Source organism: Nipponia nippon, unplaced genomic scaffold, assembly GCF_047370975.1.
Source record: "Nipponia nippon isolate SJK-2023a ecotype South Korea unplaced genomic scaffold, ASM4737097v1 scaffold_10, whole genome shotgun sequence".
NCBI lineage: Eukaryota > Metazoa > Chordata > Aves > Pelecaniformes > Threskiornithidae > Nipponia > Nipponia nippon.
This window is the reverse complement of record NW_028262291.1, coordinates 31,459,317-31,485,654: the sequence shown is the minus strand read 5'-3', so window position 1 is coordinate 31,485,654 and position 26,338 is coordinate 31,459,317. Positions and strand designations below refer to the sequence as shown.

The following is a 26,338-nucleotide window of genomic DNA, read 5'->3' as shown; positions in this document are numbered from 1 at the left end:
TGTCATTCAAATAATCATTTTTTTCCAAATCAAAAAGTAGCTGTAACTGGCACACAAGTGACTTAGAGTGTACATGGAAACAAATTCCAGGGTGAACTGCATGAATGAAATAAAAACTATGGGGTAAGGTACTATATTAAATCTGGACAGCTTACTATTGCAATCTTAGGTGCAGAGCACTGGCAGAATTCATCCGAGCATTACCGTGACATGGGCAGAGTTTACTGGGGTAAAAGAATGGCCTTTAGGGAATGCCAATTAACACCACTTAGTGCAGCATCCATGCTCTATGCCAGGTCACTCAGTGTGACCCTACAGGTCATGCTTTCAGACAGTCCTATCCTAACTGGTGGATGCTGTGTCTTCTTTTACTGCAAGCCTCTCCTCACAATCCACATCTTCCTAGCCGCCACCTGTGAACCCATCAGCAAGCATTGGAAACATGCAATAATATAAAGAAGCAATTGCACATCTTTTGCCTTCACATTTGGGATGGAGACTTGAATTCACATTGTGACTACCCCCATACCCAACTATGTGCTATTGTACATATTCCACGTACAAGGACTGTAGAGGAGCTGCTAATTTCTTTTGCTGCGGCAAAGTTCTCCATAGGAATCTCACAGTCTTAGCTATTTCATTTGAAAAGTGTCTGGAAGTTTATTAGTGAAACGTAACACTTCCTGACCCATAACAGCTTTGAGGCAGAGGACTGATGCAATCCCCGCACTTTAATCCCAGTAGTAAAGGCAATCATATAGGTCTTCTTGGTCATGCCGCCAAAGTTTGTGTTTCATCTCCAAAGATTTCTCAAAAAACGTGATGTCCAAGAACTCTAATGCTGATATATAAAAGCAGCACCTTGGAGCTCCCTCCTGGCTGTGTGTTAATACCTAGCTACTGCACTGAAAAAGATGGATTTTTTTTAATGTCTTTTACCCAATGTGTACAGTATCCTGGAAACATCTACAGATGCCTGATCAAGTGCCTAATATGCAACTGTTAATCATTCCGCCGACCTACGGCAGCAGCCACTCCTATATAAAGACAGGTCTCCTGCGGAGGAGCCCCAGTGTGGGAACACAGCAATTTAGAAGGCCTACTCCCCTAGAAAAGGGAGTGAAATGGGGCTTGTGAGCGGGGAAAGAGAGAAGGCAGAGCTGAAATACCCATATACCCCAACTATACCAGAATAGCATTCAGATGTAATAGCAACAAAAGCCAGGAACCAAACCACTTCCCAGAAATTCAGGAATCAAGCAGATTCAAGTCATCTCTCCTGACAGATTTTAGTCGGTCCAAAGGAGGGAAAGCCTTAAATAATCCATTCCATTTTCACCATGTGTGTAGAGAAGGCTGGGAACAGAATTTATGATGTTCGTGGCTATATACCTCCCTGCTGAAACTTGATTTAAGCAGCAGGTAGAAGCTACCTGGGACACAATAGCTGGACACCAAGAATTTTTGCATGTCTCCCTGAAACCATCTAGCTCAGCAGCAAATGCTAAGGCAAGTTCTGAGGCCTCTGATACATTTAGTTTTGAACAAGAGCATCTCTTTGTCTTCCCATCAGGATTCAGGTATGCTACTGCACAGCATGAGGAGAGGACAACCACCTTATGTGCAAGTGCCATCAGCTGCCTTTCATTATAAATAATAACTTACAAGACACATCTGCAAATGGCCACAGGAGCAGAAAGAGAGCCACATGGAAGAGCAAAGGTCACCTATGATTGTGAATCTGAGACATGACTAGAAAATTCATCCCATAAACAGTGACCTAGTGAGAGCACAAAAACAAAAAGAAAGCACAAAAAAATGACGCTTCCTCTAGTCAGATCAGACCACTGCAGATTTCCCGGGGGTTCACCCTGCCAGTTCTGACATACATGCCCCAAACCAATAAATAACTAATAATTATAGAACCAACTAATTCAGATTTTTTCCCTCTAGAATGAATCAATGAATCTGAATATAGGTTTTACTTCTTATCCAGTCTGAACAAGAGGCCTATGAACAGACATTGAAGATAGCAAGTTTCTTAACTGCGATGTCCGTTAAACAAATCAGCATCAACAAACTTTGCATTCACTCACAACTTTTAGCACTTTTTTAGCACTTTACAACCATTCATCTCAAACTGCTCTTCAAGGAGAGGTATAAAGGATTTTATCTATTCTTTGCACAGGGAAACAGAGGGACAATAAGGCACAGGACTTGGCTGGAAATATACAGAAAGTCAACAATGTAGGCAGAAACTAAATGCAAGTCTCTGCATTACCAGTCTGGATCATGCCATTTCCTCTGTATAGCAGCCAAAGCGTATGTTTAATAAACAGGTTGTCTCAGGTTGTTGCAAGACCTGGGTGAACTGGCACACAGATTTCCCCCTAGGGTTGACATGAAGGAGCAAATGTTGCAAAGAACAAAATAAAGCTCTGGTTATTTAGCCAGTAATCATAATTCCATCTTGCATTTCTGGGTCTCTTATTTTGAAACTTCTCAAGGCCTTCCTTGCAACACTGCTAAGTACTATGCGACTGCCAGAGCCCTTGAAACACAAAAACGGCCATACCAGGTCAGACCGAAGGTCCATCTAACCCAGGACTCTGTCCCAAACTTCAGCCAAGAAGGAATCCCTAAGGAGGCATGCAAAATACGGACAGGATATAGTGATATTCTGCAGGAAATATAGTGATATATTCTCTCAACCTCTGGTAAACTGTGATTCAGATATCTTGGTATTCAATAACTGTCGAAGGATTTTCATTCTGTGAAGCTGACACTTTTTGAACCCAGGTGAACTTTAATATCCCGTACATCCCATTGTAAAGAGTTCCACAGCTTTATTTACTATTTTGTGAAAAAGTATCCTCTTTTGTTCATTTTGAACCAGCCTCTTGATAATCTCATTTGAAGTCCTAACTTCTGGCTTTAAGAGAGAGAATGAACATCCGTCCCCTATTTGCCCCTTCCATGATGCTCCTGATCTCATGAACCTCTCCCATATATCCCTCAGAAATCTTTTACAGGCTGGAAAACCCAAATCAATTTAGTAATTGCTCATACGGAAGTTGTTGCTTTTGATCATCCTTGTTTCTTTCTCAGTACATCTTTGAGCTTATTTTATCCTTTTCAAGACAAGGAGACCAAACTTCTCACGGTATTCAACATGCAGCAAACCCTAGATTTATACAGTGCCATAGTAATGGTGTTTGTTTTCTTTCCTTTCATAGTAACTCCTAACATTCAGCCTGCCTCCCTTTCTTTCTTTGTATTATTGCCTTATTATTCTCTTTCCCAGTTATTGAGCACAAAGCTCATATTTTGGTAGAACTATCTATTATAACTCCAAAACCTTTCTCTTCAGTGGCAGTAACTAGTTCTGCCCCCATTGCTGCGTACGCTAATTTGGGATTATTTTTCCCCACATGCATTAATTTACATTTATCTAAACTGAACATAATCAGCCATTTTAATGAGCCCAATCATTCAGTTTCGTGAGGTCCTTCTTCAACGCTTCACATCAGCCTTGTGTTTTTCTCACCTGGAATATACTTAGTATTATCAGCTAAGTTTGCCACCTCCCTCTTCACTTTCTTTTCCAGATCACGTGCAAATATCAGGCAGCACAGGCCCAATTACTGATCCAGGTGACCACAGGTGACACAGTTGTTCCTAGCCTGTGTTTCCAGGGTTTAAACCAACTGTGCCTCCAGAGGCCTTCCCAAGGCAGCTTACTTTCTTTAAAAGCTTCTAGAGAAGAGCATTATCAAAGCCATTTGGAAACCAGGCTAAGCATCGCCATGGCTGCTGAGTGGGAGTGGCTGCCACTGGAGGAAAGCTCTGCTCCCCAGCTGCAGGTGCCATTCCCATCCCTCCTACCCTCCCGGCAGCAAAAGGAGAAGCAGGCCTCGTCCTCCCCCAGTTCTCCATTCCAGTTCTCCCTACTTCATCCTTCCTCATAGCTGGAATAGCACTGGCCTTGGCCCCTCATCCTTGGAGAGGCACACTGTCAGGAAGGCTCAAGTCTCTTTAGAGCGCAGGCGTCTGCAGTCTCAGGGAGCACCGGTGCAACCAGAGTAGGTGATACCCTGCGTAAGCACGCTGAAGAGTGATTTTGTAAGAATTATTGCTATATAAGCGTGCTGCCAACTTAAAGCAGAAAAACAAATGTCTCACACAAGCACTGTCCCCTACTGCGTAGCTACAATTTTATTATGAAGTAAATTTCATCACCCTTCAAACAATCTCCAACTAAGCAAAGGTCTGCCGACCGCAGGGCCTTTAGTGGTATCTTGGAACAAATAAGGATTGGGTCTATTATCAGTCATGACAATCAAGCTCACTGTCATATTTTATATGTTTATAAATATGTAAAAGGAAACATTGAGTGAAACTCTGAGCAGGCCTGTCAGAAAACAAAACCACGTAACTCCGAGGTAAGCGGTACTTCTTAGGGATCAATGGCACTTTTGGCTCCTCTCTGGTGTCTCCAAGTGTATCCCCTCTGATGCCCTCCCCAGCGTGAAAGCCCATTGATTCCCCACTCTGGGATCAGGTTCTAGTCTACACACAAACTCTTGCATATTGATTCTTTCTTACCCATTTTAAGTTCCCCATGCAAGAAACTGTTAAGAAGTAAATACAGAACACAATAACAACCTTCCTAAAATAAAGTGTGGTTTAACTGTAACACTACGAAAAAGGAAGAATTCAAAAGGTTTTAAAATAAAATCTATTTGTGCCTTCTCTGGCTGAATTCTAACCTTCTGGGAGGATGCAGAAGCAAGTCTATCTGTGTGTCAGCCTGTTCCCTGCTAGTAACTACCCAAGGGAGCACCATTTCACCTGGGCAGAGTTCTTCCCCCTTCCCATTTCCTGGGCTTTTTTTGACTTTGTTAATCCAAAACTAGTTTAGTGTGATCCAATGGAGACTTCCATGCCAGCTACATACCACCTGTTACTACGTAACACCACTTGTAGAGTTCATTTATGGATGCTCTTGATCTTGGTTTTACCCTCTTGATTTTGTTTCTTTGTTTTCCAAAATCAAAAGCCTGCTATTAAACTAAACTAAGAAATTATGCAATAAGCATCCTTCACAGACAGCAAATAATCAGAGAGAATATATGGCATCCAAAACATTTCTTACTAGAAAGATGAAAATTTCTGAATAGCACCATCCTGAAATGTCTCAGTGATGTTAAGTGCCTCCAACAAACTTCTAGGTAGAAATGTACTGGGAAATTTAAAGGCTGTAGGCATCTTTCTTCAGCTACTGTCCCGAGGCTGCTCTTTACCATCTTAAAGTGTGGAACCACTCAGGGTAAGCACAGCTTATCTGACAGAAACGGTTTTGCAGGTATCTCAAACTGGGAAGTAACTACCGCGTAGGGTTGTAGGGCACAAGAGGATCATTTGAAAGCAGAGATAATTAATTGTACAGTTGGTAGTAACATATGGATGAAACGTTGCTTTAAAAGTTCAAGCAGCAACTGTCAGCTGAACAAAGTTGGCACAAGGGTAACAAATGAGTTTTGCAATTGTGCTATTTTTACTATGTAATACCAATACTGTATAAAAGAACAAATGTTGTGTATATGTTCAATGCCAAACGTAAACTGTTGCTAACAGTGTTGTTATGATGTGATTAAAATGTCACCATCATTACTTGCTGAAAAGGATTTTATTCCCCCCTCCCCAAGCAAGTGTTTTCATTACTGGAGTTTTACCAGACATGTTTGTGAGAAAGAAAGGTGAAGGAATAACCCAACTCAAATATTTAAAATCATTTAACCGTTCTGGCTCACTGACAACTGTACGCTCTCCTTGTGATTTTTAAGAGCTGCTGACGCCTCATGGAAAAAACTTTGAAAAACATAGTATTGAAAAACAATTTTGCCAATGTGTCATATTTTCTGTCTTATCCCTTCCCTTGCTTCTCACTAGTAGAAGAATCTACATGAAAACAGAACCTTGATTCTTTAGGTAGTCAAAATTTGGATCTGAGCTCTGCCAAAGCATGTGGGTGTTTGGATCCTGCCCATTAAAGACATTTAACTTCAGATCCAGGTTCAATCTTTGAAGCTCGCAAGCAGTGCTGAGATCCAGGATTTTCTTCTGACCCATCCCTCTTACTAAGAAGTCATCTGCTGCCTGTCCTGCATGTTAAGCTATAGGCTTCTGCTAAGGATCTCATAGGTGGCTGTTGATGTCAACATTTGCTGCCAAATTATAAGCATCGGGTGCTACTGAATATCTGAGGTGGAGAGAGATTCTGAAAATTTAAGGGGGAGAATAAAAGGAATTTTCTCTGGTAGTAGGGTTGTCTTGAAATAACATAGATTTTGTTTGTCTCTCAGACTGGCATTACTTTTTGGACTTCAGTGAAATCACACTGACTGAGTACAAACAAAAACCACAGTCTGTATGAAGCTAAAGTTTTTTTTTCACATTCAGTGTGTTGAAACAACACATTCCAGCCCAGCCATAGAAGCTCCTGCTGCCTTGTAAGCACAGAAAACAGAGATTCACCCCAAATCTCCCACTCTGCAAATTACTGTGAGTGGAGAAGCAGAGCAAGCCAAACTTCCTCAGCTCAAGAAGACGCCAAACTGGACATAATTTCAAAAAAAGAATCACATTTCAGCATGGCCTTGGCTCTCTTACTTCCTGATTTAGCTACACCGGGCAGTGCAATGGAAATGCTGGATAGATACCTTCCTTGGGAATGTGCAGGAGGGCATGCTTTTTAGGTGACCTTGCCCCTCCTTTTATCAAAACACGTCTCTTACTTCCACTGACATTTACCCCAAGGACATTGAAGCAAAGCAAGAGAGGAATACTAGCACGCAGACTGCCCGCCTGCTCCAAGAAAAGCTTTTCATCCATGGATTTACTGACAACTGGGATATCTGAGGAAGACCGACAGATCCATAAGTGCCCGGGGTTTGTGTTTCACTGTTGCCAAGTCACAAGACAAAAACCCACAAATCTAGCAGAGAACTAAAAAACTAGAATTTTGTGAGGGGTGAGCTTACACTTACCATACGCATTGGGAGAAAGAAGAAAACGGCAACAGTACATAAAGCAGCCTCCAGATTTCTGAAGTGCCACCTATCTGATCCTCTTGCATTGTGTAGTATCACAGTACTAGACAACGTGTCACACAGACTTCAAAGGGGCTACTTAGTGGGATTAGAGAGAGCTGAATTTGCCCACAGCATCCCACTGTCCCTTCCTCTGAAGAGCCAGAGACAACCAGTAATTGCTAGATGAAATGGAAATAAAACCCCAACAACTCCAGGCCCAGTTCTCCACTGTCTTGCACTTCATGTGGGCAAAGTTACATCTGGGCAAAACCCAATAGTTCCAAACCACAGAAGCAATAATTTACACTCACTTCCACTGCATTAGGCACGAGACTGAAGAATCAGGCCCCCTCTTGCATGTCCCCGACAATGAATGATGAGTAAAATATAGGCTGTGTAATTCCACTTGTTTTGGAAAGAAGTCAATTTAGAAAGGTTACCATAAGACAGCAGCAAAAATCTGCTCCTGAACTCCCAACATCTCAAGCCATAGCCTTGTCAATAGTACACAGGGTGCAAAAGATTATGGCCAGCTCAGGCCATTAGTTTCCTTTCTGGGCAGGAATCCCAGCATAACAGATACTTATGCATATTCTGTCCTCATTCTATCTAATTACAAATATCTCTCTAGGGATAGGGAGGGGAGAAGAGGTTTGATCACACGATTTTAGGTCACTTATGCAAGGGATTGCTGGGATATGCATTGATCCAAAGAGTGCTGTAATATTTTAAAAGTTCCCAGAGCCCTCCAGTAAGAAAAACATATATATATGTATCATTTTTTCCTATTTATACGAGTTTTTGAAACTACCAGTAGGAAAGAGTTGAATCAGATACTGCAATAAATCAGTAAGAAGTATACAGAAATGTTTAAAATGCCAAGACATTGATTAACGAATAATACCATGTTTTCCTAAACACCATCTGTAAATACATTCTTTCATTCCTATATTATACTCGCACACAAAAATACATATATCATGTATACACACAGTTTTCTCTGAATAAGACCAATAACATCAGAGAAAAATGGAACAAGGTCATTTAAGAAAAAAATCAACTTTATGTTGCTCATTTGGATTTTTACTTAATGGTTGCAATTCTGGTGAAAGATGCAACATTGTTTTACATTGATGAACTTTTAAAAGCCACATTTAGGCATGATCTAATTAAGTAAAAGAACTTAATATTAAGCAGAATTGCACCTGCTTGCCCTAGATCAACATGGCCTAAGTCTTTTGCAGTCCAAGAATAGGTACAAAATTGTACAGTTCCCATCACCATCACAAAGTGCTTCAAACCTGTTCCCGAGTGCTTCAAACCCACTCCTTAAGCATGGGAGGAGTGGAATACAGCAGAACGTGGGGCATTTCTTTAAGAGAAAAATGCAAGAATTATTTGAAACTCGTATGGAAAGACTGGAGAAGCTATTGGCTGAGTAATTACCTTGGAAAAGGACATCAGAATTAAACAGACACCCTTCAGGAACAGAAATCAGTAGTAACAGAAGAAAAAATTGGATCTTAAAGGTCAGGAAGTATAGGGAGAATTGCCAAAGTCAAGAGTTAGAACTTGCAAAAGCTATTAAAAAATAGTAATATTCTTCAGACATCAAAATAAAAGCGATCAAAGAAAGTTCAGCTGTTTTGCAGTTAGAATGGTACTTAGATTAAACATAATGTAGGTATAGGCCAAGAACTAAAGGAATGATGTGCTTCAGTGGGATGACTGAGGTGGAAGCCACAAAGACATTTGTGCAGTCAAGGCATAAATTCTGAATAATCTCTGCCCGAGAACTGTGACATGAAACCATACATCTACTAGCAAGTTCTTTAAACAGATACTGCAAATCACGGTTACTACTATATTACTGAAGTATAGCAAGCAAAATAAAATACTCTTTGTGAATTGTTTTAGAACACAAACCTTGCAAATTATTGCAGAAAGGCTAACTGAGCCACAGTTTACTCACATGCAGTTTTTTAAGTGCAAAATAATCAAAGACACTCTTGAACAAGGAAACAACTAAGATGCAAGATCCATACCTTGTCCCAGAGTAACTTGACATCCTGCTTTCAAAAGATACTGATATTCTAGATAACTTCTTCTTCGCTATTTGGACTTTCAGAAAATGTTTCATGCAGTACTATATGAGAAATTACTGAAAATGGAGAAGATGAAGATTAGTACAAGAATGGTGATATGACTGAAAAACTACTGAAAAAAGGTTGGACCTTCTTTACCGAATAAGGTTGGCAAAGTCCTAACAGAGACAGCAACTGGCTCATGGGAGGTTACTTCTGGAGTTCCAGAAAGGATTGGTCTGGGGACTGATCTTATTCAGTATTTCCATTAATGATCTTGGCACAAAAAGTATGTGTGCTGATAAAAGTTAGCCACTTACACAGGTTGAAGGGACATCAAGGAAATTAAGAATATCAGGCAAGAAGAATTAGATGGAGTGAATTCTGTATAAATTTCACTTAATACCCTGGAGATCATCATCTCAACAACGAGAACTGCTGAAAGGACAGGAGAAGAAACCTAACAGCATCAGTCTACCACAGGATGACTATGAGCCACCAGCACAATACAACCACAAACAAATGTGAAAGCAAGGTGCTCCCAGAAGAGATTAAAAATAAAGTTATTGTAGAGGGCAAAACCTCACCTGGAACAGAGTACAATTCTGTGTACTCGCACTCAAGAAAGTTGAATGTGAGTAATCCAAGCTGGAGCAGAGAAGGCAAAGACAATACTCCAGCGATCAAAGGAAAGGAAAAGATAACACAGACAGTGTAGTATATCAAAACAAAGACTGAAGAGGGCTTGTAACAGTGTCATACAAATGCATGATAGTGGAGAGGAAGACATGGAGGGAGCAATAGTATTTAAACTAACAACTCCATGCTGGCACCAGCACAAATGGGTATAAACTGGTCACAAGTAGGGCTAGGCTAGGGATTAAAATGCTATTTCCAGCCATCAGAGCAGTGGGTTCTGGAACCCTCCCAAGAGGAGTAATGGGAACAAACAGTCCAAGTGGGGATTTAAGACAAGGACTTTTCAGTTTATGAAAGGGATTATCTGACATGGTACCAGGGGACTGGACATAAGACCCAGGAACCCTCTTTTAAACCTACACTTCTATTAATTGAGCCTCTGTGGCCAATTTGGTCTTTGTCTTTTCTCACCTGAAAGTACCCACACAGGAACCAATTAGTGCCAACTGGGCTAGCAGCCCTTACGATTACAGGTACCTACCCACTAGAAACAGGACCAGGCTCACCCACGTGTTCAAGACAAGATATTAAGCACAGCCTCTTGCTTCAATAGGCACTCTAACCCAACTTGACCTTTGATGGTAGTACAACATGCAAGGAAATCATGTTCAAGACACTGTCATGGTCCCTTAAGTGCGTTGCCAAGAGACCACTAGTGCCAGCGTCCAAACCGTTCTTCCAGCTGCAGAGGTGTGTGCAGGATTCCCTTCAAAGGCAGTCTACATCAAACCCCATGGGTGAGCATCTCCCAGACACTTCAGCCTCCAAGAACTCACTACTCTTTCATCCAGTCCTGTTAGCCACCTACTCAGAGGAGACCTCTGCACTGCGGGTGCTGCCTGGAACACCACATGAGAACTACTGGCCAGCTTAATGAGGCCTTTTTGACAAGCAAAATTAAAACCCAGGGGAGGCAAAATGACAGAAACCAAAAGAAATATCGAGGTTTAGCAGAATCTCCTCACACTAAAACTGAAATTTCCCATGCAGCTTTTCTATCATCGTAAAGACCTAACACTCAGCATTTGAGCTGGCCCCTATTGGAAAAAATAGTACTTATAAAGACAAAAGCAAAAGGTCAAAGTCCTACAGCCCTGAAAATAGATGTGTCGGAGGGAAAAACCTGACAGGTCCTGATTGATAACCATGCTTGAGGGAATCTGCTGGAGGAAAACTGCTGCGAGGCTGCAGGGAGTTACTGTTCCAAAACCCTGCTGCAGCAGAAAAGGCACATGTGGCTGCTAGAGCAGGAGATGGACATGGTTAATTGACTGGGAAACTTTAGCAGAGACAGAATTAATGCAAAGAGCTTAGAGGCTAGGCGTGCAATTCTGTTACCAAGGGAAGGAACCATTCGGCTGGAATTGCAATCTGTTTTCAGGTCAGAGCCTTTCCCAAAGGCAGAGTGCTCACCCCTCATCTGTTCCTCCTCTTCCCCTCTGAAGGGTGCATGGAGGAGAAGGTAGCTGGAAAGAGCAGCCTGGGAAATAGACTGCCCTTTGAGGGCCAGCCAGGTTTCGACTTTGCATGGTGTGTGTTTAACAGTGAGGAATTCGGAAGACGTGTCAGGAGAGACAGCCTCTCCTAACCCTAGGACTTTGTGGATAAGTTAGTTGTGGAAACAAAACTAGAAAGTTAATAATAGGGGAGGGGGGAATTTACTTTCACATCTACTCAGCAGAATGAATACCTGAACCAGATACATTTGCAGTCTGGTCAGATGAGAATGCCAGGAGTTAGTTACTGTGGAATCACAGCAACAACATGGAAAAAAGTACACCCAAACAATTATTTTTTTTTCAAGTAAAGCGGACTGCAGAGGAAGATAGGAAAGACACAAACACAAACCACAGACCAGATGACACAGATGATCTTATGCAGTGATACGCTGCCAATATTTTGATATGTAGCACCCACGACTGTGTTCCTTTCAGCTAGTATCTCAGAGTCACTTTCCTCAGTAAGGGAGGACTAGATCTGGGAACTTCTTAATTTCTTCTCCCATTTTAACAAAGGGGCTTTAAATACACTTATACATACTTACAAGTAGCCTTGTAAAATAAATTGAGTCAAACTGTTCTCACACCAATGACTTTGAATTCAATGCATGAATTGTACTGAACAGACTGGTGTGCAGCATGTATATTTTGAAATGCAAAACTACTTGCCACTTGGTGTAATCCGGTTCATTTCTGTGGTAAAACCTTTGCACCCCAACAGTGCCTTTATCAACTCTATGCATAAACCGCTGCCATTAAGGATGGTTTAGTGATATTTATTAGTGAACTTCTTCCATCAGAACCAGGCAGACAGTCTCAACTCACTTTCCCACTCTTACTCCATGCCCCCAATTTCAGCTCAGCCGTGGAAGTGGTACCAAGGAAGGATTCCCATTCACTTTCAACACATCGCTCATATACTGTCTAACACTCAACACCAAAAGCAAAGCAATGTGGCTTCTAAACCTCCAATTCTGTCAATGGTTGACAGTGTGACTAGTGTGAGCGTCACCAAGTCAGTCAGTGCATGCCATTCCTCCCATCAGAAGAACGGAGAAAATAATCCCACAAAAGGGACTGTGATGCTTACTTTAAGCATGATTATAAAGCATTTTCCTGCTCTGGCATGAAAGTGCCACATACTTTACATTACTAATAACATATTTTTCCTAATTCTTTCATGCTGGAACCTTCTGAAATCCTCATTGTAGGATATGTAAAGAGAAAATGCCATGTGGGAGAAATTTTATATAGCTGCTTTCTGCTCAGTCTGAAGACATCTCACTTGGTAGAGCTACTCACAGTAGGCAAAGGTAGTCTTCTGCAGGTAAAGAGGGACTCTCCTTTAGACCTGTATTCATGCACAGGAAGCTAGCTACATTTTAGCAACAGGTAATTACATTACTGCCTCCTCTACTCAGCCTGACTAGCATGAGTCATACCTGACTGTGAAAATAAGCTCATGACTTATCTATCCCATACGACAAGTCAGGGGTCAGATTTAATTCAGTAGGCTCTTATCTGCCATGCTGCAACCACGAAACAAAGCTGCCTCTCCCTGCACACGGAGGCAGAACACTGAAACGAGTCTTGCTCCAAGACAGCACCAAAATGCATCACCTCACACTCCCCAACCTCCTCCAAAACACCAGAGTAGGTCATAGACAGTCCATCCTCCCAGTCCAGAAGCCATTAAAAACTCCCCTCCTCATCCTGTATGTGGGGCCTGAAACAAACCTTTCATTTTGGGAAATGACTCAGGAAGAACATGTGAGGAAGCAGAGCAACAAACAACACATAAGGTGGATATAAATCCAGATAAAACATTAAAATCATTAAAGGGTTGCTGCTCCCTGAAGGTTGGAAAAAATGAAGAGAGTTAATTAAAAGCAATCTCCACACAGTGCTGAGCTAGCCTGCCCTGATAAATCAACAGCTAGGACTGCGCTAGTAGAGGTCAATGGGGGAAAGAGGTTGGGAGGCGGAGGAGAGGAAAGCTGGGAGAAGATAAAACATTTAGCTGAGACTACCGACAGAAACAAATCAGATCTGGTGACAGAAAATTGAGGCGGGTTTTCCACATGCTTCCCCCATCAACATTTTTTGGTTAGATTTCAACCTCAGGAATGCCTGTTTGCTGTCAACATAACACCAGCTAACCTGACCAAGTTCCCATTCATTTGTGTCGGCACAGGAGAAGAGTGAGAAGTGAGAAGTCTTTGGGGCCCCATTCTACCTGGGGAGGTATTAACATCGCTTTCATCCACATGCCATTTGATCACCGAGGACTAACATCACCAAAATTAACAGAGGGCCACATCCTTTTTGGAGAAGCACCTCCTAAAAATTAAAGGGTCAGTCAGATAAGATGAAGCAATAGAAGAAGTATCGCAATGCTGCAATTGAACCACACCCGAGGAGAAAGAGCTCACTGCAGTCTTCCCATCACCAACCCTCGCCCATCACATCTCACATGCCTCTTGACCTGCACTACCCCAACTTTAAAAGGTACTAATCTCTGAATTAAAATTGTGTTCCTGATCTATTCCGTATTTCACATCAACAGGTATATCCTAATGAACTGAAAACTTCAAGGATAAAGAGGCCACAGAAAACACAAAAACCTACAGTCTTCAAAACACCCTTTGGTAGTTAAAAAAAAAAAAAAAGCAAAAGCAATCAAGGTAAGCTTGTAGATACAAGTGGGCTCGTGTTATAATTTCCGATATTGGACACTGGTGAGTGATTTATCTGAACACTCAATAGGATAGCAGCCTCAAACATGATGCAGTTTATATTCATGGTCAAGACGAAAGGAGTTCAGCAGTAAAACAGCTTTCTGAACCACTGTTCCCATTATTCCTTATTCAGATTGCGTAGGTTTTAAAGTAGTCATAAACATAAAATATATTTGTCCCCGTCATTGACTAAACACAGTCTCTCAGGAAACAATATTGAGGCCAAAATACCTGAACAGTCACAAATCCAGGGATGACTTTCTTCAGAACTGTTCTTGAAGGAAATGGAAATATGGACATTACTTCTCCCTTGAAGAAATAATACTAACTTGGTGTCTGCATTATAAGTTTCCTTATAGCACTGTTCACTGGATAGTGAACTATCTGGGCTATAACTCTGGCCATTTCAATTTTTCTCCCAGCTCTGTGACTAATCACATTAGGCTGTGGATCCACAGGAACACGAGAAACTGCAAAGTTCCTAGAACCAGACCAAAAATTTCACAGCCACGTGACACAAAGCACTGAACTGGTGTTCACTTACTCTTCCAAAACATGAAAAGCACCCAAAACGTTTTCAAGAGGAAATTTTGTTCCAACAGGCGTAATCCATCTTCCTGTGGCTAGCATGAAGCCAACTCAAAGCATAAAAGCAGCATAAGCACTGTACTTTGTATTTTGGCAGGAGTAGCATGCCCACATCTGATCAGATCAAATCAGCCCTGCCAGCTGATGCGGTAGGGCAGACTGGAATTAACCAACTCGGGACACGGCCTTATTTCACTGCACTGCACCTGATTTTCTTTGCACCATCCAACCTATTTAGATTTTTGAGACCTACAAGGCAGGAAGAATTAAGCCATGTGTTTGTAGAGAATTTAGCACAACGTCTTAACCAGGGCCTTGTATCTTGTATCACAAGGGGGAATCTGAGAAGAAACAAGGGGGAGAAACTGTAAGTTATATGGGGTTCCTTTCTTTCGCATACTAAGATTTCATACAAATGTTACAGTTGGCATTTTATATTAATTTATAAAAATTATCAGAAAGCAAGGACAGTGTTACCAGATGTCAAAGACTGATACAGCCCATGGTGTTGTATGAATGAAGAGATGATCCTCAGTTAGGTTGAATCAGTTCTGTCACAAGGGACTGCAATATTAAATACCACTTCCAGCCTTTCTCACCAGAAGAGCAACATTGATGTAGTCGGTGTCCCCATCAACACCTGAGCAGGGGACTCTCTCCCAGCTACAGCTCAGCAGAACGCGAAATTAATGACTCAGGCTTTGGCAAGCACAGGCTGCTGATCACAGCCACCTAGCGCACACTCATCAGTACCCGTCCCTGCCCTGCTCTCGCTGCTCCACTGACTCCCTGCGAAGCCTCCCCTCAGCCAGTGCTGGGGTGCTGGTACAACCTTCCATGCGGCTGGAATTGCAACTCTCTGACCGCACCCGGCTCAGGCAGGTAACCTGAAAACTTGAGACGCATGCTGACATACTCCTGCTGTTCCCAGACTGGAGGGGATGGGGGCGTGAGAAGGATATTTGCCAGCAGCCGTTGAGACACTGTATTATTCTTCTCCAAGACATCTGCTGGGAATCTGTGGTTAAAATATGCTCTGCTGGGAAATAAACCATATACAACAATTAAAAAAAAATAGTATCATACTTCTAATAATTTAGGCTAGTAAAGATAAATAAGAATTTTAAACATATAGTATTCAAGCACTCACTTGTGATATTTGTGTTATATGTCACTCAGTCACTCAGTGAAAATACACTGGGCAGTTCTGTTCTTTCTTTTGAAATAAGAAAGAAGAAAGGAAAACCACTTTCTGCTTCTCACACACTAGTCCAGTGTATTCGGGTTTGTTCCACAAATTGTAGAGAAGTTTTTAAAGACAAGAAAGAAGCACTTCCATCTGAAAAAAATTGTTTAAAAAAGAAGGATTTCAAAAGTATGCTTTCTTTTAGATTCTGTTGATGAGATAACTTTCCTTCAAAGTAACAAACCAGTGCTAAAACTGGGACTTACGCTAAGGAAGCGATTGACGCACCTCAGCCTCTGCATCCTGGGCAAAACTGCCAGGCAAAGCCAGAAGAGCAGCACAGTCCTAATGAAGCCCTCAGAACAGGCCTTAAGCGATGTTGCCTTGGTGCTGCTTCTCTGCACGTGGGAGTGTGTCACCCCAGACTGGGAATCCTCAGATCAGAGATCCCTCTGTCCAAGGGAGAAAAACGTCAACTCCCGAAACAGATTCATTCCACTCCTACAAGTCCTCGGGGATAAACAATACAGGAATGGTTCTTGCTCAAGGCAACATCACATACAGACAACACCATGATGAGCCCAGAATAAATACCGAGATTGTAAAATTGATCTACCAAGCAAAGAAATTCAGCTCTGACATGAAAGACAAAACAGAGTGAGAAAACACCAGACTCGGTAAATGATAATCCTAAAAGGTGGTTTATTTGCAGCCAATGGGGGCATTGGAATGCCTCATTTTGGGACAGAAGAGGTACAGCCAACTGTCATAAATTGCAGAAGACAGATACACAAGATGGACAAAGTCTGCTCTTGAGAGCCACCTCCAAATACCACGCTTTCAGTTTTAGGAAAGCAGAGGAAGAAATCAATTTTCATTAGGCTACACAAAGGATGAGCCACACATTGCCTCCACCGTGACTCAGACTGAAGACAGAGCCCCGTTTTGCTTTGTGTACTGGACTTCTGCATGGTCTGGGTAAACTATTCCCACTCGGACACTGTGAATCCAATCTAACAGGCATTATGCACCCAGCCCATTGGACATGTGCTTACCTTGAAATTATTATACCTTTCAAAAAAATCATACCTTTGGGCCTCTGTAGCTCAACCCAGATAGTTCAATATTGCTTTCACCCACCACAAATAACGTTTTAAAAATTTTTTCTTCAGCGACAATTTTGTGATACAACCTCCATCCATCCACACAACTGGACAGACTGTGAAAGGCTAGAACACCAACAAAACAAAATTACAAAAGCAGTGCAACAACTAATCATGCACAAGCAACTCATGGAACCAGACACAACATTTTAACTAGTAACATGTCATTTATTAGACTCTTTCATATTCAAACCAGTGTATCCTCAGGTCTTCCTAACCTGGCTTCTCTGCCCTCCAATGACTTTGGTTTTATGCTCACATTTCCTTACGTAAATACAATAACATTCATCCCTCATTTTCTCTGAAGGCTCGTGCTGAGATACAGAAAATATAGTTTTCATGTGGACAACAGTTTGGGTTTGAAATGTGTCACACTAGGGCTCATTTGTGGTTTTAGGTGACTTCGGAGCCACCTTGGAAATGGTGTAGAGATTTTGGTACATGACTTAATGTGCCCAACAACGCTGTTCTGTCAAGCAGAAGAAAATTCCCTTCTGCAAAGCCACATTAAAATCACGTCCACATCACTTGTAAACACTGAACTGGCAACCTAACTGTCCGTCTATTTTATTGCTTCCACCTGCTGAAAGCAGCACTGCACATTATACTTTCACTTTAATATTAAAAATCAGCAACCAGATGCGTATGCAACAACATAAAAAAAAAAAAAAATCAGTCTTCATCAACACTTAATCAGGACATAGGGCTGTTTCAGGGATGGGTAACGGGATATGGGACCTTCCAGTCAAGAGTCCGCAGCTTGAATCAAGCCTGAGTTATCATTAATGAAATACTCTTGCCATACAAGACCCCAGGACCTACGCTGGTCTGTTGCCGACATGAAACAGGGATGTGAGCATTTCTTCACAGGTGTCTCATGCCACAGAATTCATCATCACAAGGATGGCCATTTGGTAGCCCAGGGGCCGGAGCTGGCTGTCAAGGCAATTTTATCTGAGAAGGTAGAGCAATTGGAAAACGTCACGACCGCCGCTGTGTGTTTGCAGCGGGAACACAGAGACAGAAGAGGGCTGGTAGGGTTTATAGGGTCAGCTCTAGCACTGTGCACACAAGTCTGCAATGATCTGGTCTCCGAACACCTGGCAGGGAATAAGAGTCCCTAAGCACATCAAAGTTATCTGACAATACAGCCAGCATGCAAGTGACCTAGCCTAGCATTTGAGCCCGAGTTAGCCTCTTTTGTCCCAGAGGCTGCCTTGAGCAAAAGAAAGGGAGAGCACTAGCACTGCTACTCCAAGGCCAAACTACTGGAAGGCAACAGTTCCTCTGGTGAGCATCCAGGCAGAGAGCTATACGGCACGAGGGAATCTCACGTGCAGAAAAGGCAATAGCCTAACATATGTTCCAGTGAGTATGTTTAATTGACAACCTGAAATAAAAGTCAGCTGTGGGAGTAAAGACAGAGAAGGGGTGGGGGGAAACCAGCTCTGCTTCTAGACAAGACTTTGTAAACTACAAGGTCTTAATTACATTAGATGCATTATGGTACCATATGCACATCGCTAATAAGGCAGAGATGGAGGAAATGGGACTAGATGCTAAGACTGGAAGTTGAATGGCTGCATTCTAGACTTGATCTTTGAATTAGAAAGTTTCTGAACCACTTTGTCCTAGTTTAGCCATCCATAAAACAAAGGCAATAATCCTTTCTTCACAGGGGTGCTGAGAGGTTTAATTAATGAATGTTTACAAAGTCCGTTGAGATTTCTGACTGACATTTGAAGTAATTCAGAATACTTTCTAACTGCACTTGTTTCTCCTACTGCACCGCTCAAATGTCTCCATATTAAGACATCCAAAGGAGAAGAAGATGGAAAGAAAAACTGTGGAGATGGGTACGCAGGCTAGTGGAAAAAAACAACCCAACAAATCCAGCACTTCAAATCCACCGCTGTCCCATCAAAGCTATCTGAATACTGCCTTTTCTGCAGATGAAGAAGAATGCGTTTATCCAGACACCTGCCGCCTTTCCCTTCCAGATCTGTTAAACTTAGATCTCTGGTATTTTTGCCTGTAGCACCATGTTGGTAAACAACAAGGTATTAAATGGCAGAAATAATAGGCGGTCGTGTCAGGTTGATTGGATCACCAGAGGAAGCGAAGGGGAGAAGAGCAAAGGGATGAAAGCACCAAAAGAGAACCAGAAAGTGAGAAGAGAGCGCTAGATGGAGAAAGAGGCCAGCCGAGTGTGAGGAGGTGCCAATCGTTAATAAGGGACTCCGCGCACTGAGCTATTCTATGTAATGTATTCCCACAGATGCTCAGGTACACTGGAATACATTATCCCGAGAGACTAGTCTAGCATGAACAAGGCCGCGTATGTGTCCAAGTGCCGGAGATAAACTGAATATTGGACACACTCAAATGCACAGGCATACACAGGGAGCTGCTTGATACCTGAGCTAGGATTTCTCGGTCTCTACATTGTCCCCCATCTCAGAGCAAAACCTTTGTGTGGCCAGTTTCTGTAGGGGGCGTTTGTGGGTTTTGAGATACAATCAAAACGCAGACAGAGGAAATGCAAATGTCATTCAGCTCCCTTTCATTGTCAGGAAGGACACATGAGGATAAAATACTGTGCACTGCATCCCTTCCCCTATTATGTGTCCTACTGCTTTTGTCCTAATTTATCCCATGCATAATTTATTTACATGTGTATTGTTTCCCGATCAGCAACTTTAAAGAATAAGTGAAAATTATAAAATGTTTTATTAAACAAGTTGTTAATACAAAACGCAGATGGTGTCAGACAGCCAGTTCCAGTTCTGTTTCCCCCACATAGCATTAGTACTTTAAAAGGCACACGGAGAAAAGCGAGCCCAGCACTTGATGTCTATTGTTTCCTCCTCTCACAGCCCCCAGGGGCGAGGGGAGGAGAAGGGAGCTAATTATAAGGGGCCTAATCCTGCCCGTCCCGACTTTAGCAGCAGCGGGATCGGGCCCCCGATTCATTTCGGCACTGGCGGCCCTCGGGCAGGAGCCGCCCTCTCCGGAGACCGGACCGCGACTGCCGGGAGCCCCACGGTGCCACCAAGTGCGAGGCGCGGTCCCGTCCCCCGGCGGGGCTCCCGGCTCCTCGGGCCGCTTCCCCGGCCGCTCCCCGCCTCTCGCCCGCCCTCGCCAGCGGCCACCGAACCCGGGCTTCCCCGCTACCGCCACTACCCGCGAACGGCACGACCGTAGGCGGCTCCTCCCGGCCCAGGTGAGGAGCCGTGCGGCGGGGTGCGCGGGGTGCGGGGGGTGCGCGGGGTGCGGGGGGTGCGGGGTGCGCAGGGGGTGCGCGGGGCGCGCTGCCTGCGCCCGAGCAGCGCCCGGCGGCCCGGAGCGGCACGGGGAGAAGTTGCTCTCGCCTGCACAAGCGTTGAGCCTGCCGTCGGGCGGGGGGCACGCCGTCTCTTCCCCGCCGTTTTCAGAGCCCACCACCCCCCGTGAGGGTACTCGGGCTTCTTTGACCACCCCCCTGACAACTGCGCTCCGCTCTCCCCGCGGGTTTTTATGAGGTGCTACCGGGAGGACGGGGAAATGAAAGCGAAGGTTTTCTGCTAGGACGGAGCAGGAGAGCTGATAAACATGTCAGCACCCCTTCCCGGCTCGAGGCTTTCCTTTCCCTCCGGATCGCAGAGAGACAGCGACAGGAATCCCTGGAAAAACCTTCAAGTGTTTTTCCAACTCCCCAGCCGGAGAGACTTGAGTCGGGGGAAAAAAAAAGAAAAAGAAAAAGAAAAAAAAAAAAGAAAAACCTCGCAGCCCTAATTTCATCTCTGAAAACTCGAACATATAAAAACACCCACTCAGCGCAGCCAGAAAGTGCAAACGAAGCGTCACCGCCAGGTACTCCGCTTCCCTGCTTTAACAGCAAGAGCGCTGCCCCCGTTAGCGGAGAAGTCGTTTCAAAAAGGTTAAGACAGCTCCTCTCCCCGCACACGGTGCCAAATCCCACTCTCCCTAATGCCTTCAGGGATTAGCGGCGTGCGCTGCAGACCACAAGGAAAATACAGGACGCGATCCAGCAGACGACACCCGGCCGCGGCGGTCCCCCTCTTCAGCCGGCCGCGTTGGCGGCCCCGGAGCCCCGGAGCGCCTCCGCGGGGGAAGCACCTGCCCCCGCCCTCCCGCGCTGCCCCGCCGCCGGCGGGGCAGGTCCCGCCCGAGCAGCCCTCGGCCGCTTGTGCCCGCGCTCCAGATGGAAACACAATCCACTCTCCGCCACTTTGAAAAGCGAAAGCCTGTCATATGCAAAACAGAGCCCCGGACTTCCTGCCCCGCATCCCCGACCGGCAGTCCCGAGTCATTCATTTCACGCGAGTCTGCCCGCCTCCCTCCCGCCCGCCCGCCCGCACGGACGCCGAGGTGCGCCGGCAGCGCCCCGGCTGCCCCGCTCCCCGGCCGCCCCTGCCACCCCGCGCCGCTCCGCCGAGAGGCGAGGGGGCGGCTCGGCTCCCCCTCCTCAAGTCGTCCCAACTCCGCAAAGATTTGCGGAGGCAACTCCGAGCGGCGGCCGGAGCGCGGAGGCAGGGCGCACCGAGCTCCCCCCCGCGCCGCCCCGGCCCGGCCCGGCCCGGCCCGCTCCTCCCGCCGCCGGACCCCGGCGGGGCCCGCCCGCCCGGACCGCGGGGGCGGGCGGCTGTCAAGTGCGCGCACCCCCGCGGGGGCCCCGCGGGACGCCGCCGCCCCGGCCCCGGCCCCGCGCCGCGCTCCGGGAGCCGCGGGCAGCCCCGCCGCCGCCTCCCCGCCCCGCCGCCCCCCTCCGCGCCCGGGCGCCAATTAACCGGCGCGCGAGCCGAGCAATTTTTCCTCGTTAATTTCGGCGCGAGCCGCGGGGATGGGTTGCACAAAAAAGCGGCGAGCAGCTGGGGCAGAAAGGAGGGCGGGAGGAGGGACCCGCCGGGAGGCTGCCGGCACCCGGCTCAGGCTGGCAGCCGGCGCCGGAAAGGCGCCTTTTTTCATATTTAAACCACGCGGAATATGTACATTTTTGATTCCTACTTACGCTTTCAGGGGGTTGTGAATGACAGTCGCCATTTTGCTACAATGTAACAGAATATTGTGTCTCGGAGTTCTAAAGGTTCGCTGAGGGGAAGCGGCCAGCCAATCAGGGCGCGGCATACCGGCCCGCCGGCCAATCCGGCGCCGCGGGCGGAGCCGGGGCTCTGCTAGTTATTAGGGGAGCTGTCAAAGCCCAGAGGTCACTCCCTCTCCCTGGAACCGGCGGCGGGCAGGTCTTAAAGGGGCAGCGCCCGCCGCCGGCATCGAGGGGGCGAGGGCGGGCGGCGGGAGGCTTCCCGGCAGCTCTCCGGCTCTAGCGCACCGCGCCGGGAGAGGGAAAGCCGGGCGCGCTCCGAGTCCCGTCGCGCCGCCGTCGCTGCCCCTCGTTCCCCAGGCGGCGTGCCCCACCGGCGAAAGCAGCCCGCGCCGCCCCGCGCGCCCCTCCCGCTCCCCGGGAGCGCCCTTCCCGGGCCGTCTCCCTTTCTCCAAAGCCGCTCTCCCCGCCAGGTCTTCGGGCGCTGCCGGCGCTGGCAGCGGCTCCCGGGCAGCGCCGCTCCCGCTCCCCCTCCCCCAGGAATTTCCCTCTCCCCGTCAGTCATCCCGGCCCGCAGCCCCTGCGCCCTTACATAACGCGCGGCGGCCGGACCGACAGACCGACCGACCGGCCCTGCCCTGCCCGGCTCTCCCACAGAGCGACTTCTGGCGCGCCGAGAGCCGGCCGCCCGCCCCGCAGCCCTCGGCGGAGGGAGCCGCGGGGGGCAGAGCCCCGACCCCCGCCTCACCGGCCGCGTACCGGGGCGGGGCGGGAGCGGGCGGGAGGCCGGGCCCGGGGCGCCGGCGGCAGAGCCCGCTTCGGGCGGGCGGCAAGCTCCGGGCAGCCTGGGCTCACCTGCGGCGCACGAAAGGAGCTCGCCGACGAGCTGCGCAGCAGGACCTCGGTGGTCTGAGCGGTGCCAGTCCCGGTCTCACTCGGGCTCTGAAGTAAATCCGCTGAAGTTCACGCATTTACACCCCTGTAAATCAGGCGTCAACAGGAGCAGAGGCAGACCAAGAAGTTCTCTTCTTGTCTGGTATTAATGTAAGCTTCGCCACCTAATACTTCTCTCTGAAAGGTCTTGCCTCCCTTCGGGCATCCTCTATCCCTTTAAAACACACAACCACCACCACCAAACCCAAGCCTGCTCCGCCATTCTTTGCATTTATATAACCAGAAGAAACGCAACTAAAGACACTTAAAATATGCTGCTGTGAAACGGGCAAACGAGAGAAGACTACAGAACCAACTTGATTCACAGCTTAATGAATAAAAGAATGGAAGTAATGATGTTTGTGAGATATTCGGGTGTTAACAGAAGTAGAAATAGCTAAGCTAGTGGGCTGAACTTTGAAAGGCAAAGACAACCAAAATCTCTCTCTCTTTTAACTGTTTGACAAAATAAAACTTTCCAATACTGAGGCAGAAGAGAAAAGGAAGGGGGATGGAGAACAGACAGAGAAATTACTACCTCCAGAGAAGAGGAGAGAAGAGAGCAATGCATCACTTTCCCATTCATTAAGGATTCATCGGAAGTTTGCAAAAAGTTAAACTTTCCGAGATCTGTCTAGGGTCCCTTTTTCCACAACACTGCCTACTCCAGCTCCTAGGTCAACCTAGGTACTGTGCCAAGCGTACATCCCTGGAGGGAATCGTCTCTTCCATCAAAGCAATCTAAGCCATTTGGTTACAGGCACTGCTTAGGAGAAATAAGCTTTCTGTTAGCTGGAGAGTTGCCAAGATGCTGAGATCTATCCCAAAACAGTTCTGGGAAGCAATCTTTAAGAATGTTTCCATTATCATATTACATTATATTATTTAATACAGTAGTAGCCCAGGTGACATTGACTGTGACTTCAGACCCTCCTGTTCAGCGCGCTCTCAGCGTGCACAGGAAAAGCTAACCACAAACTGCCGAGTGTTCATAAGCACGCAGCTGAGGTACACGCTGCAAAGAAATGAAGGGCTCAGCATGCACCTGAACGGGTGACTCTGAACTAGTGACCTATATCACATCTCGCTATTATGAGGATTTCTGGTTTGACTTTTCTTATTGCCATGCTATTCACCTAATGGCAAACACATCAATCAAATCTTAGCATTTACCCGAGGATAGGCAATATTGACTTGTGGGGTAACAACGACTTTGCTTTACATGAAAGAAAAATAGCCTAGAACCATATCACACTGCAGAACTCAAAGCAGATCTGTGCCAGTGAGAGAGAAGGCACCAAAATTCAGCCAAGCCCTGAGATATTCTAATGAAAACTGGTGACATTTTCAGAGAATTAAAAGAAATGTTTGAGGTCATTTTTAGGAGTTTAGTAAGTCCCTCTGGTCCTGTTTGGTTGGATATATAGGCCCATTCCTGCTCTGCAGGCAAAGAGCTCTTGGCACAGCTTGGCAGGGAGCGCATTGCAAAAATGGGATTAAGCCACACGTGCTTCCCTTGCTGCTCCTGTTATTCAGACATTGGGCCTTTATCAGCTACCAGCAACAGCAACAAGCAGTGAGAACAGCCACAGATGACCTTGGATTGTTGACAGCCCTTTTCCCAGTCAGACCCCACGTTACTGGCCAGGAGAACCAGTCAACAGCACTGCCTCGCTCAGAGGAATCTCCAGGACGCCCAAGGACAGAGCTGCCGTATCACAACTGTGGGAAGTCTCACCCGTGGTAACAAAGACACCAGGCTTCACTCACGTGTCCGTACAATTTTCCTATACTGTGTTTCATGTAGAATTCCACAACAGTTAGATTACCATTTTAGCTGGAAAAAAGGCACAGAGCACTGAGTGGCATTTCACCTGGAACAAACTACGTAACTTGTTCATATATTTACTATTTGCCAGTAAGGGGACCCTCACAAGCCTATGTTAATAACACTTTTATGCCACACCATAGTTACGTCCATTTTCACATACACACCAGTCCATCATCAAGCGATCATTTATGAACTAAATTTTGAGATTCTAGATTTTAGATTTAGAACCAGTTTTTCTTCTGGTTTTAGGCTACTAAAAAGTCACTCATCAATAGCGTTACTGTTATTTTACACTCCAACACAAGACCCACACATCTGAAACACACTCAGTTACATATGTACTAAGTTCCAACTTCAAGATTTTTACATTCCTACTTAGCTTCTGATAGCTTTATTCAGACCCACCTGAAACATAACAAGGAGGCTGCAAGAAAATATACATACTGTAAAAATATTTGGCATAAAAAACCTAGGTGGGCATATTTTTAATGAGAGGTGGCCAACTGTTTGGACAGCCAGCATTTAAATTTAAAAAAGGAAGGTAAGTTTTGACATAAAACTGTTGGGGTAAAATCTATAGCGTTAACACAAGGCCTAAGCATGCTGCCTCTATGGGGTTAGAGTGAGCAGGGCTTCAGAAGGCAGAATCCACTGCCTCACCTCCGGTCCCCTATATGGAACTGCAGCTGGTCTCTGCCCAAGTAGAAGAAAGACAGTGTCATTTCTTTTCACTATATTGGGAAGTGTCGTGTCTCGTAGATCATATTGCTGCCTTCCTGATCCACCTCTATTTCAAACATTTTTACTGTTTACATAATGTATTGATACTTTCTGTGAGGTGTCAAAAATACTCCTGCTCACCCTGCAAAGCCTTATTTTTGGCTGACGATCTTTCACTGTGGAAGAGTTTTTACCCTGTATTTATTGTCTCCTGCTTTCCTTTTTATCTTGTTAAGTTTTAATGTAGAGTTGTTCTTTTCTGGAGGGAGGGAAAGTTAGGCTCTCACTTATACATTCCTCAACTCTCATGAATTGGAAAGTGAAACAAACTAGACACTGACATTGGAAGCCACAAATCTAATTTTGCTATGGAGGGAAATGTAAAAGACAAAGAGGTGTTAGTCTACCAGAAGCCACGTGGGGTTTTTTCAGCTTTAATATTCCCAGATATTTCTAGTGATATACAACTTTATTTTCTTCAAATACATTAATATTCAAAGGACCAGATTCATACAGGTCTAAATATGACAGCATGCTCTGTGTGCTGTTAACGTAGCTCGTTACAGCAAAACAGGGCCCCACATGCACAGATATCCTGCAACAGATTTGAAGTCTTAACCCCTTTTTATTTATTTAAAGCTGTGCAGGCATCTCTCATACACTGTTTCTTGTCAGCCCTCCTCCTCACTTTCTTTGATCTTTACCAATAGTTGGTTAGCTGAAAGAGGAGGGAAAGATATCAGAGTGTCAATGTTACAGACT

General features: G+C 45.4%; 1 protein-coding gene across 4 annotated transcripts in view; it reads right to left on the bottom strand.

Annotated features, from left to right (window-relative positions):
• The window catches only part of DPF3 (double PHD fingers 3), a 200,846-nt gene extending 178,668 nt beyond the window's left edge, over nucleotides 1-22,178 (bottom strand). For 2 of the 4 annotated variants that reach the window (XM_087746422.1, XM_087746419.1), the window contains exon 1: nucleotides 22,063-22,178. In XM_087746422.1, the coding sequence (XP_087602548.1) occupies nucleotides 22,063-22,178 (116 nt within the window). Of the gene's footprint in view, nucleotides 1-9,139; nucleotides 9,226-22,062 lie in introns of those variants that run through there. The other 2 variants (XM_087746421.1, XM_087746420.1) reach the window with 1 other exon arrangement.
• Nucleotides 22,179-26,338: the final 4,160 nt, after the last annotated feature.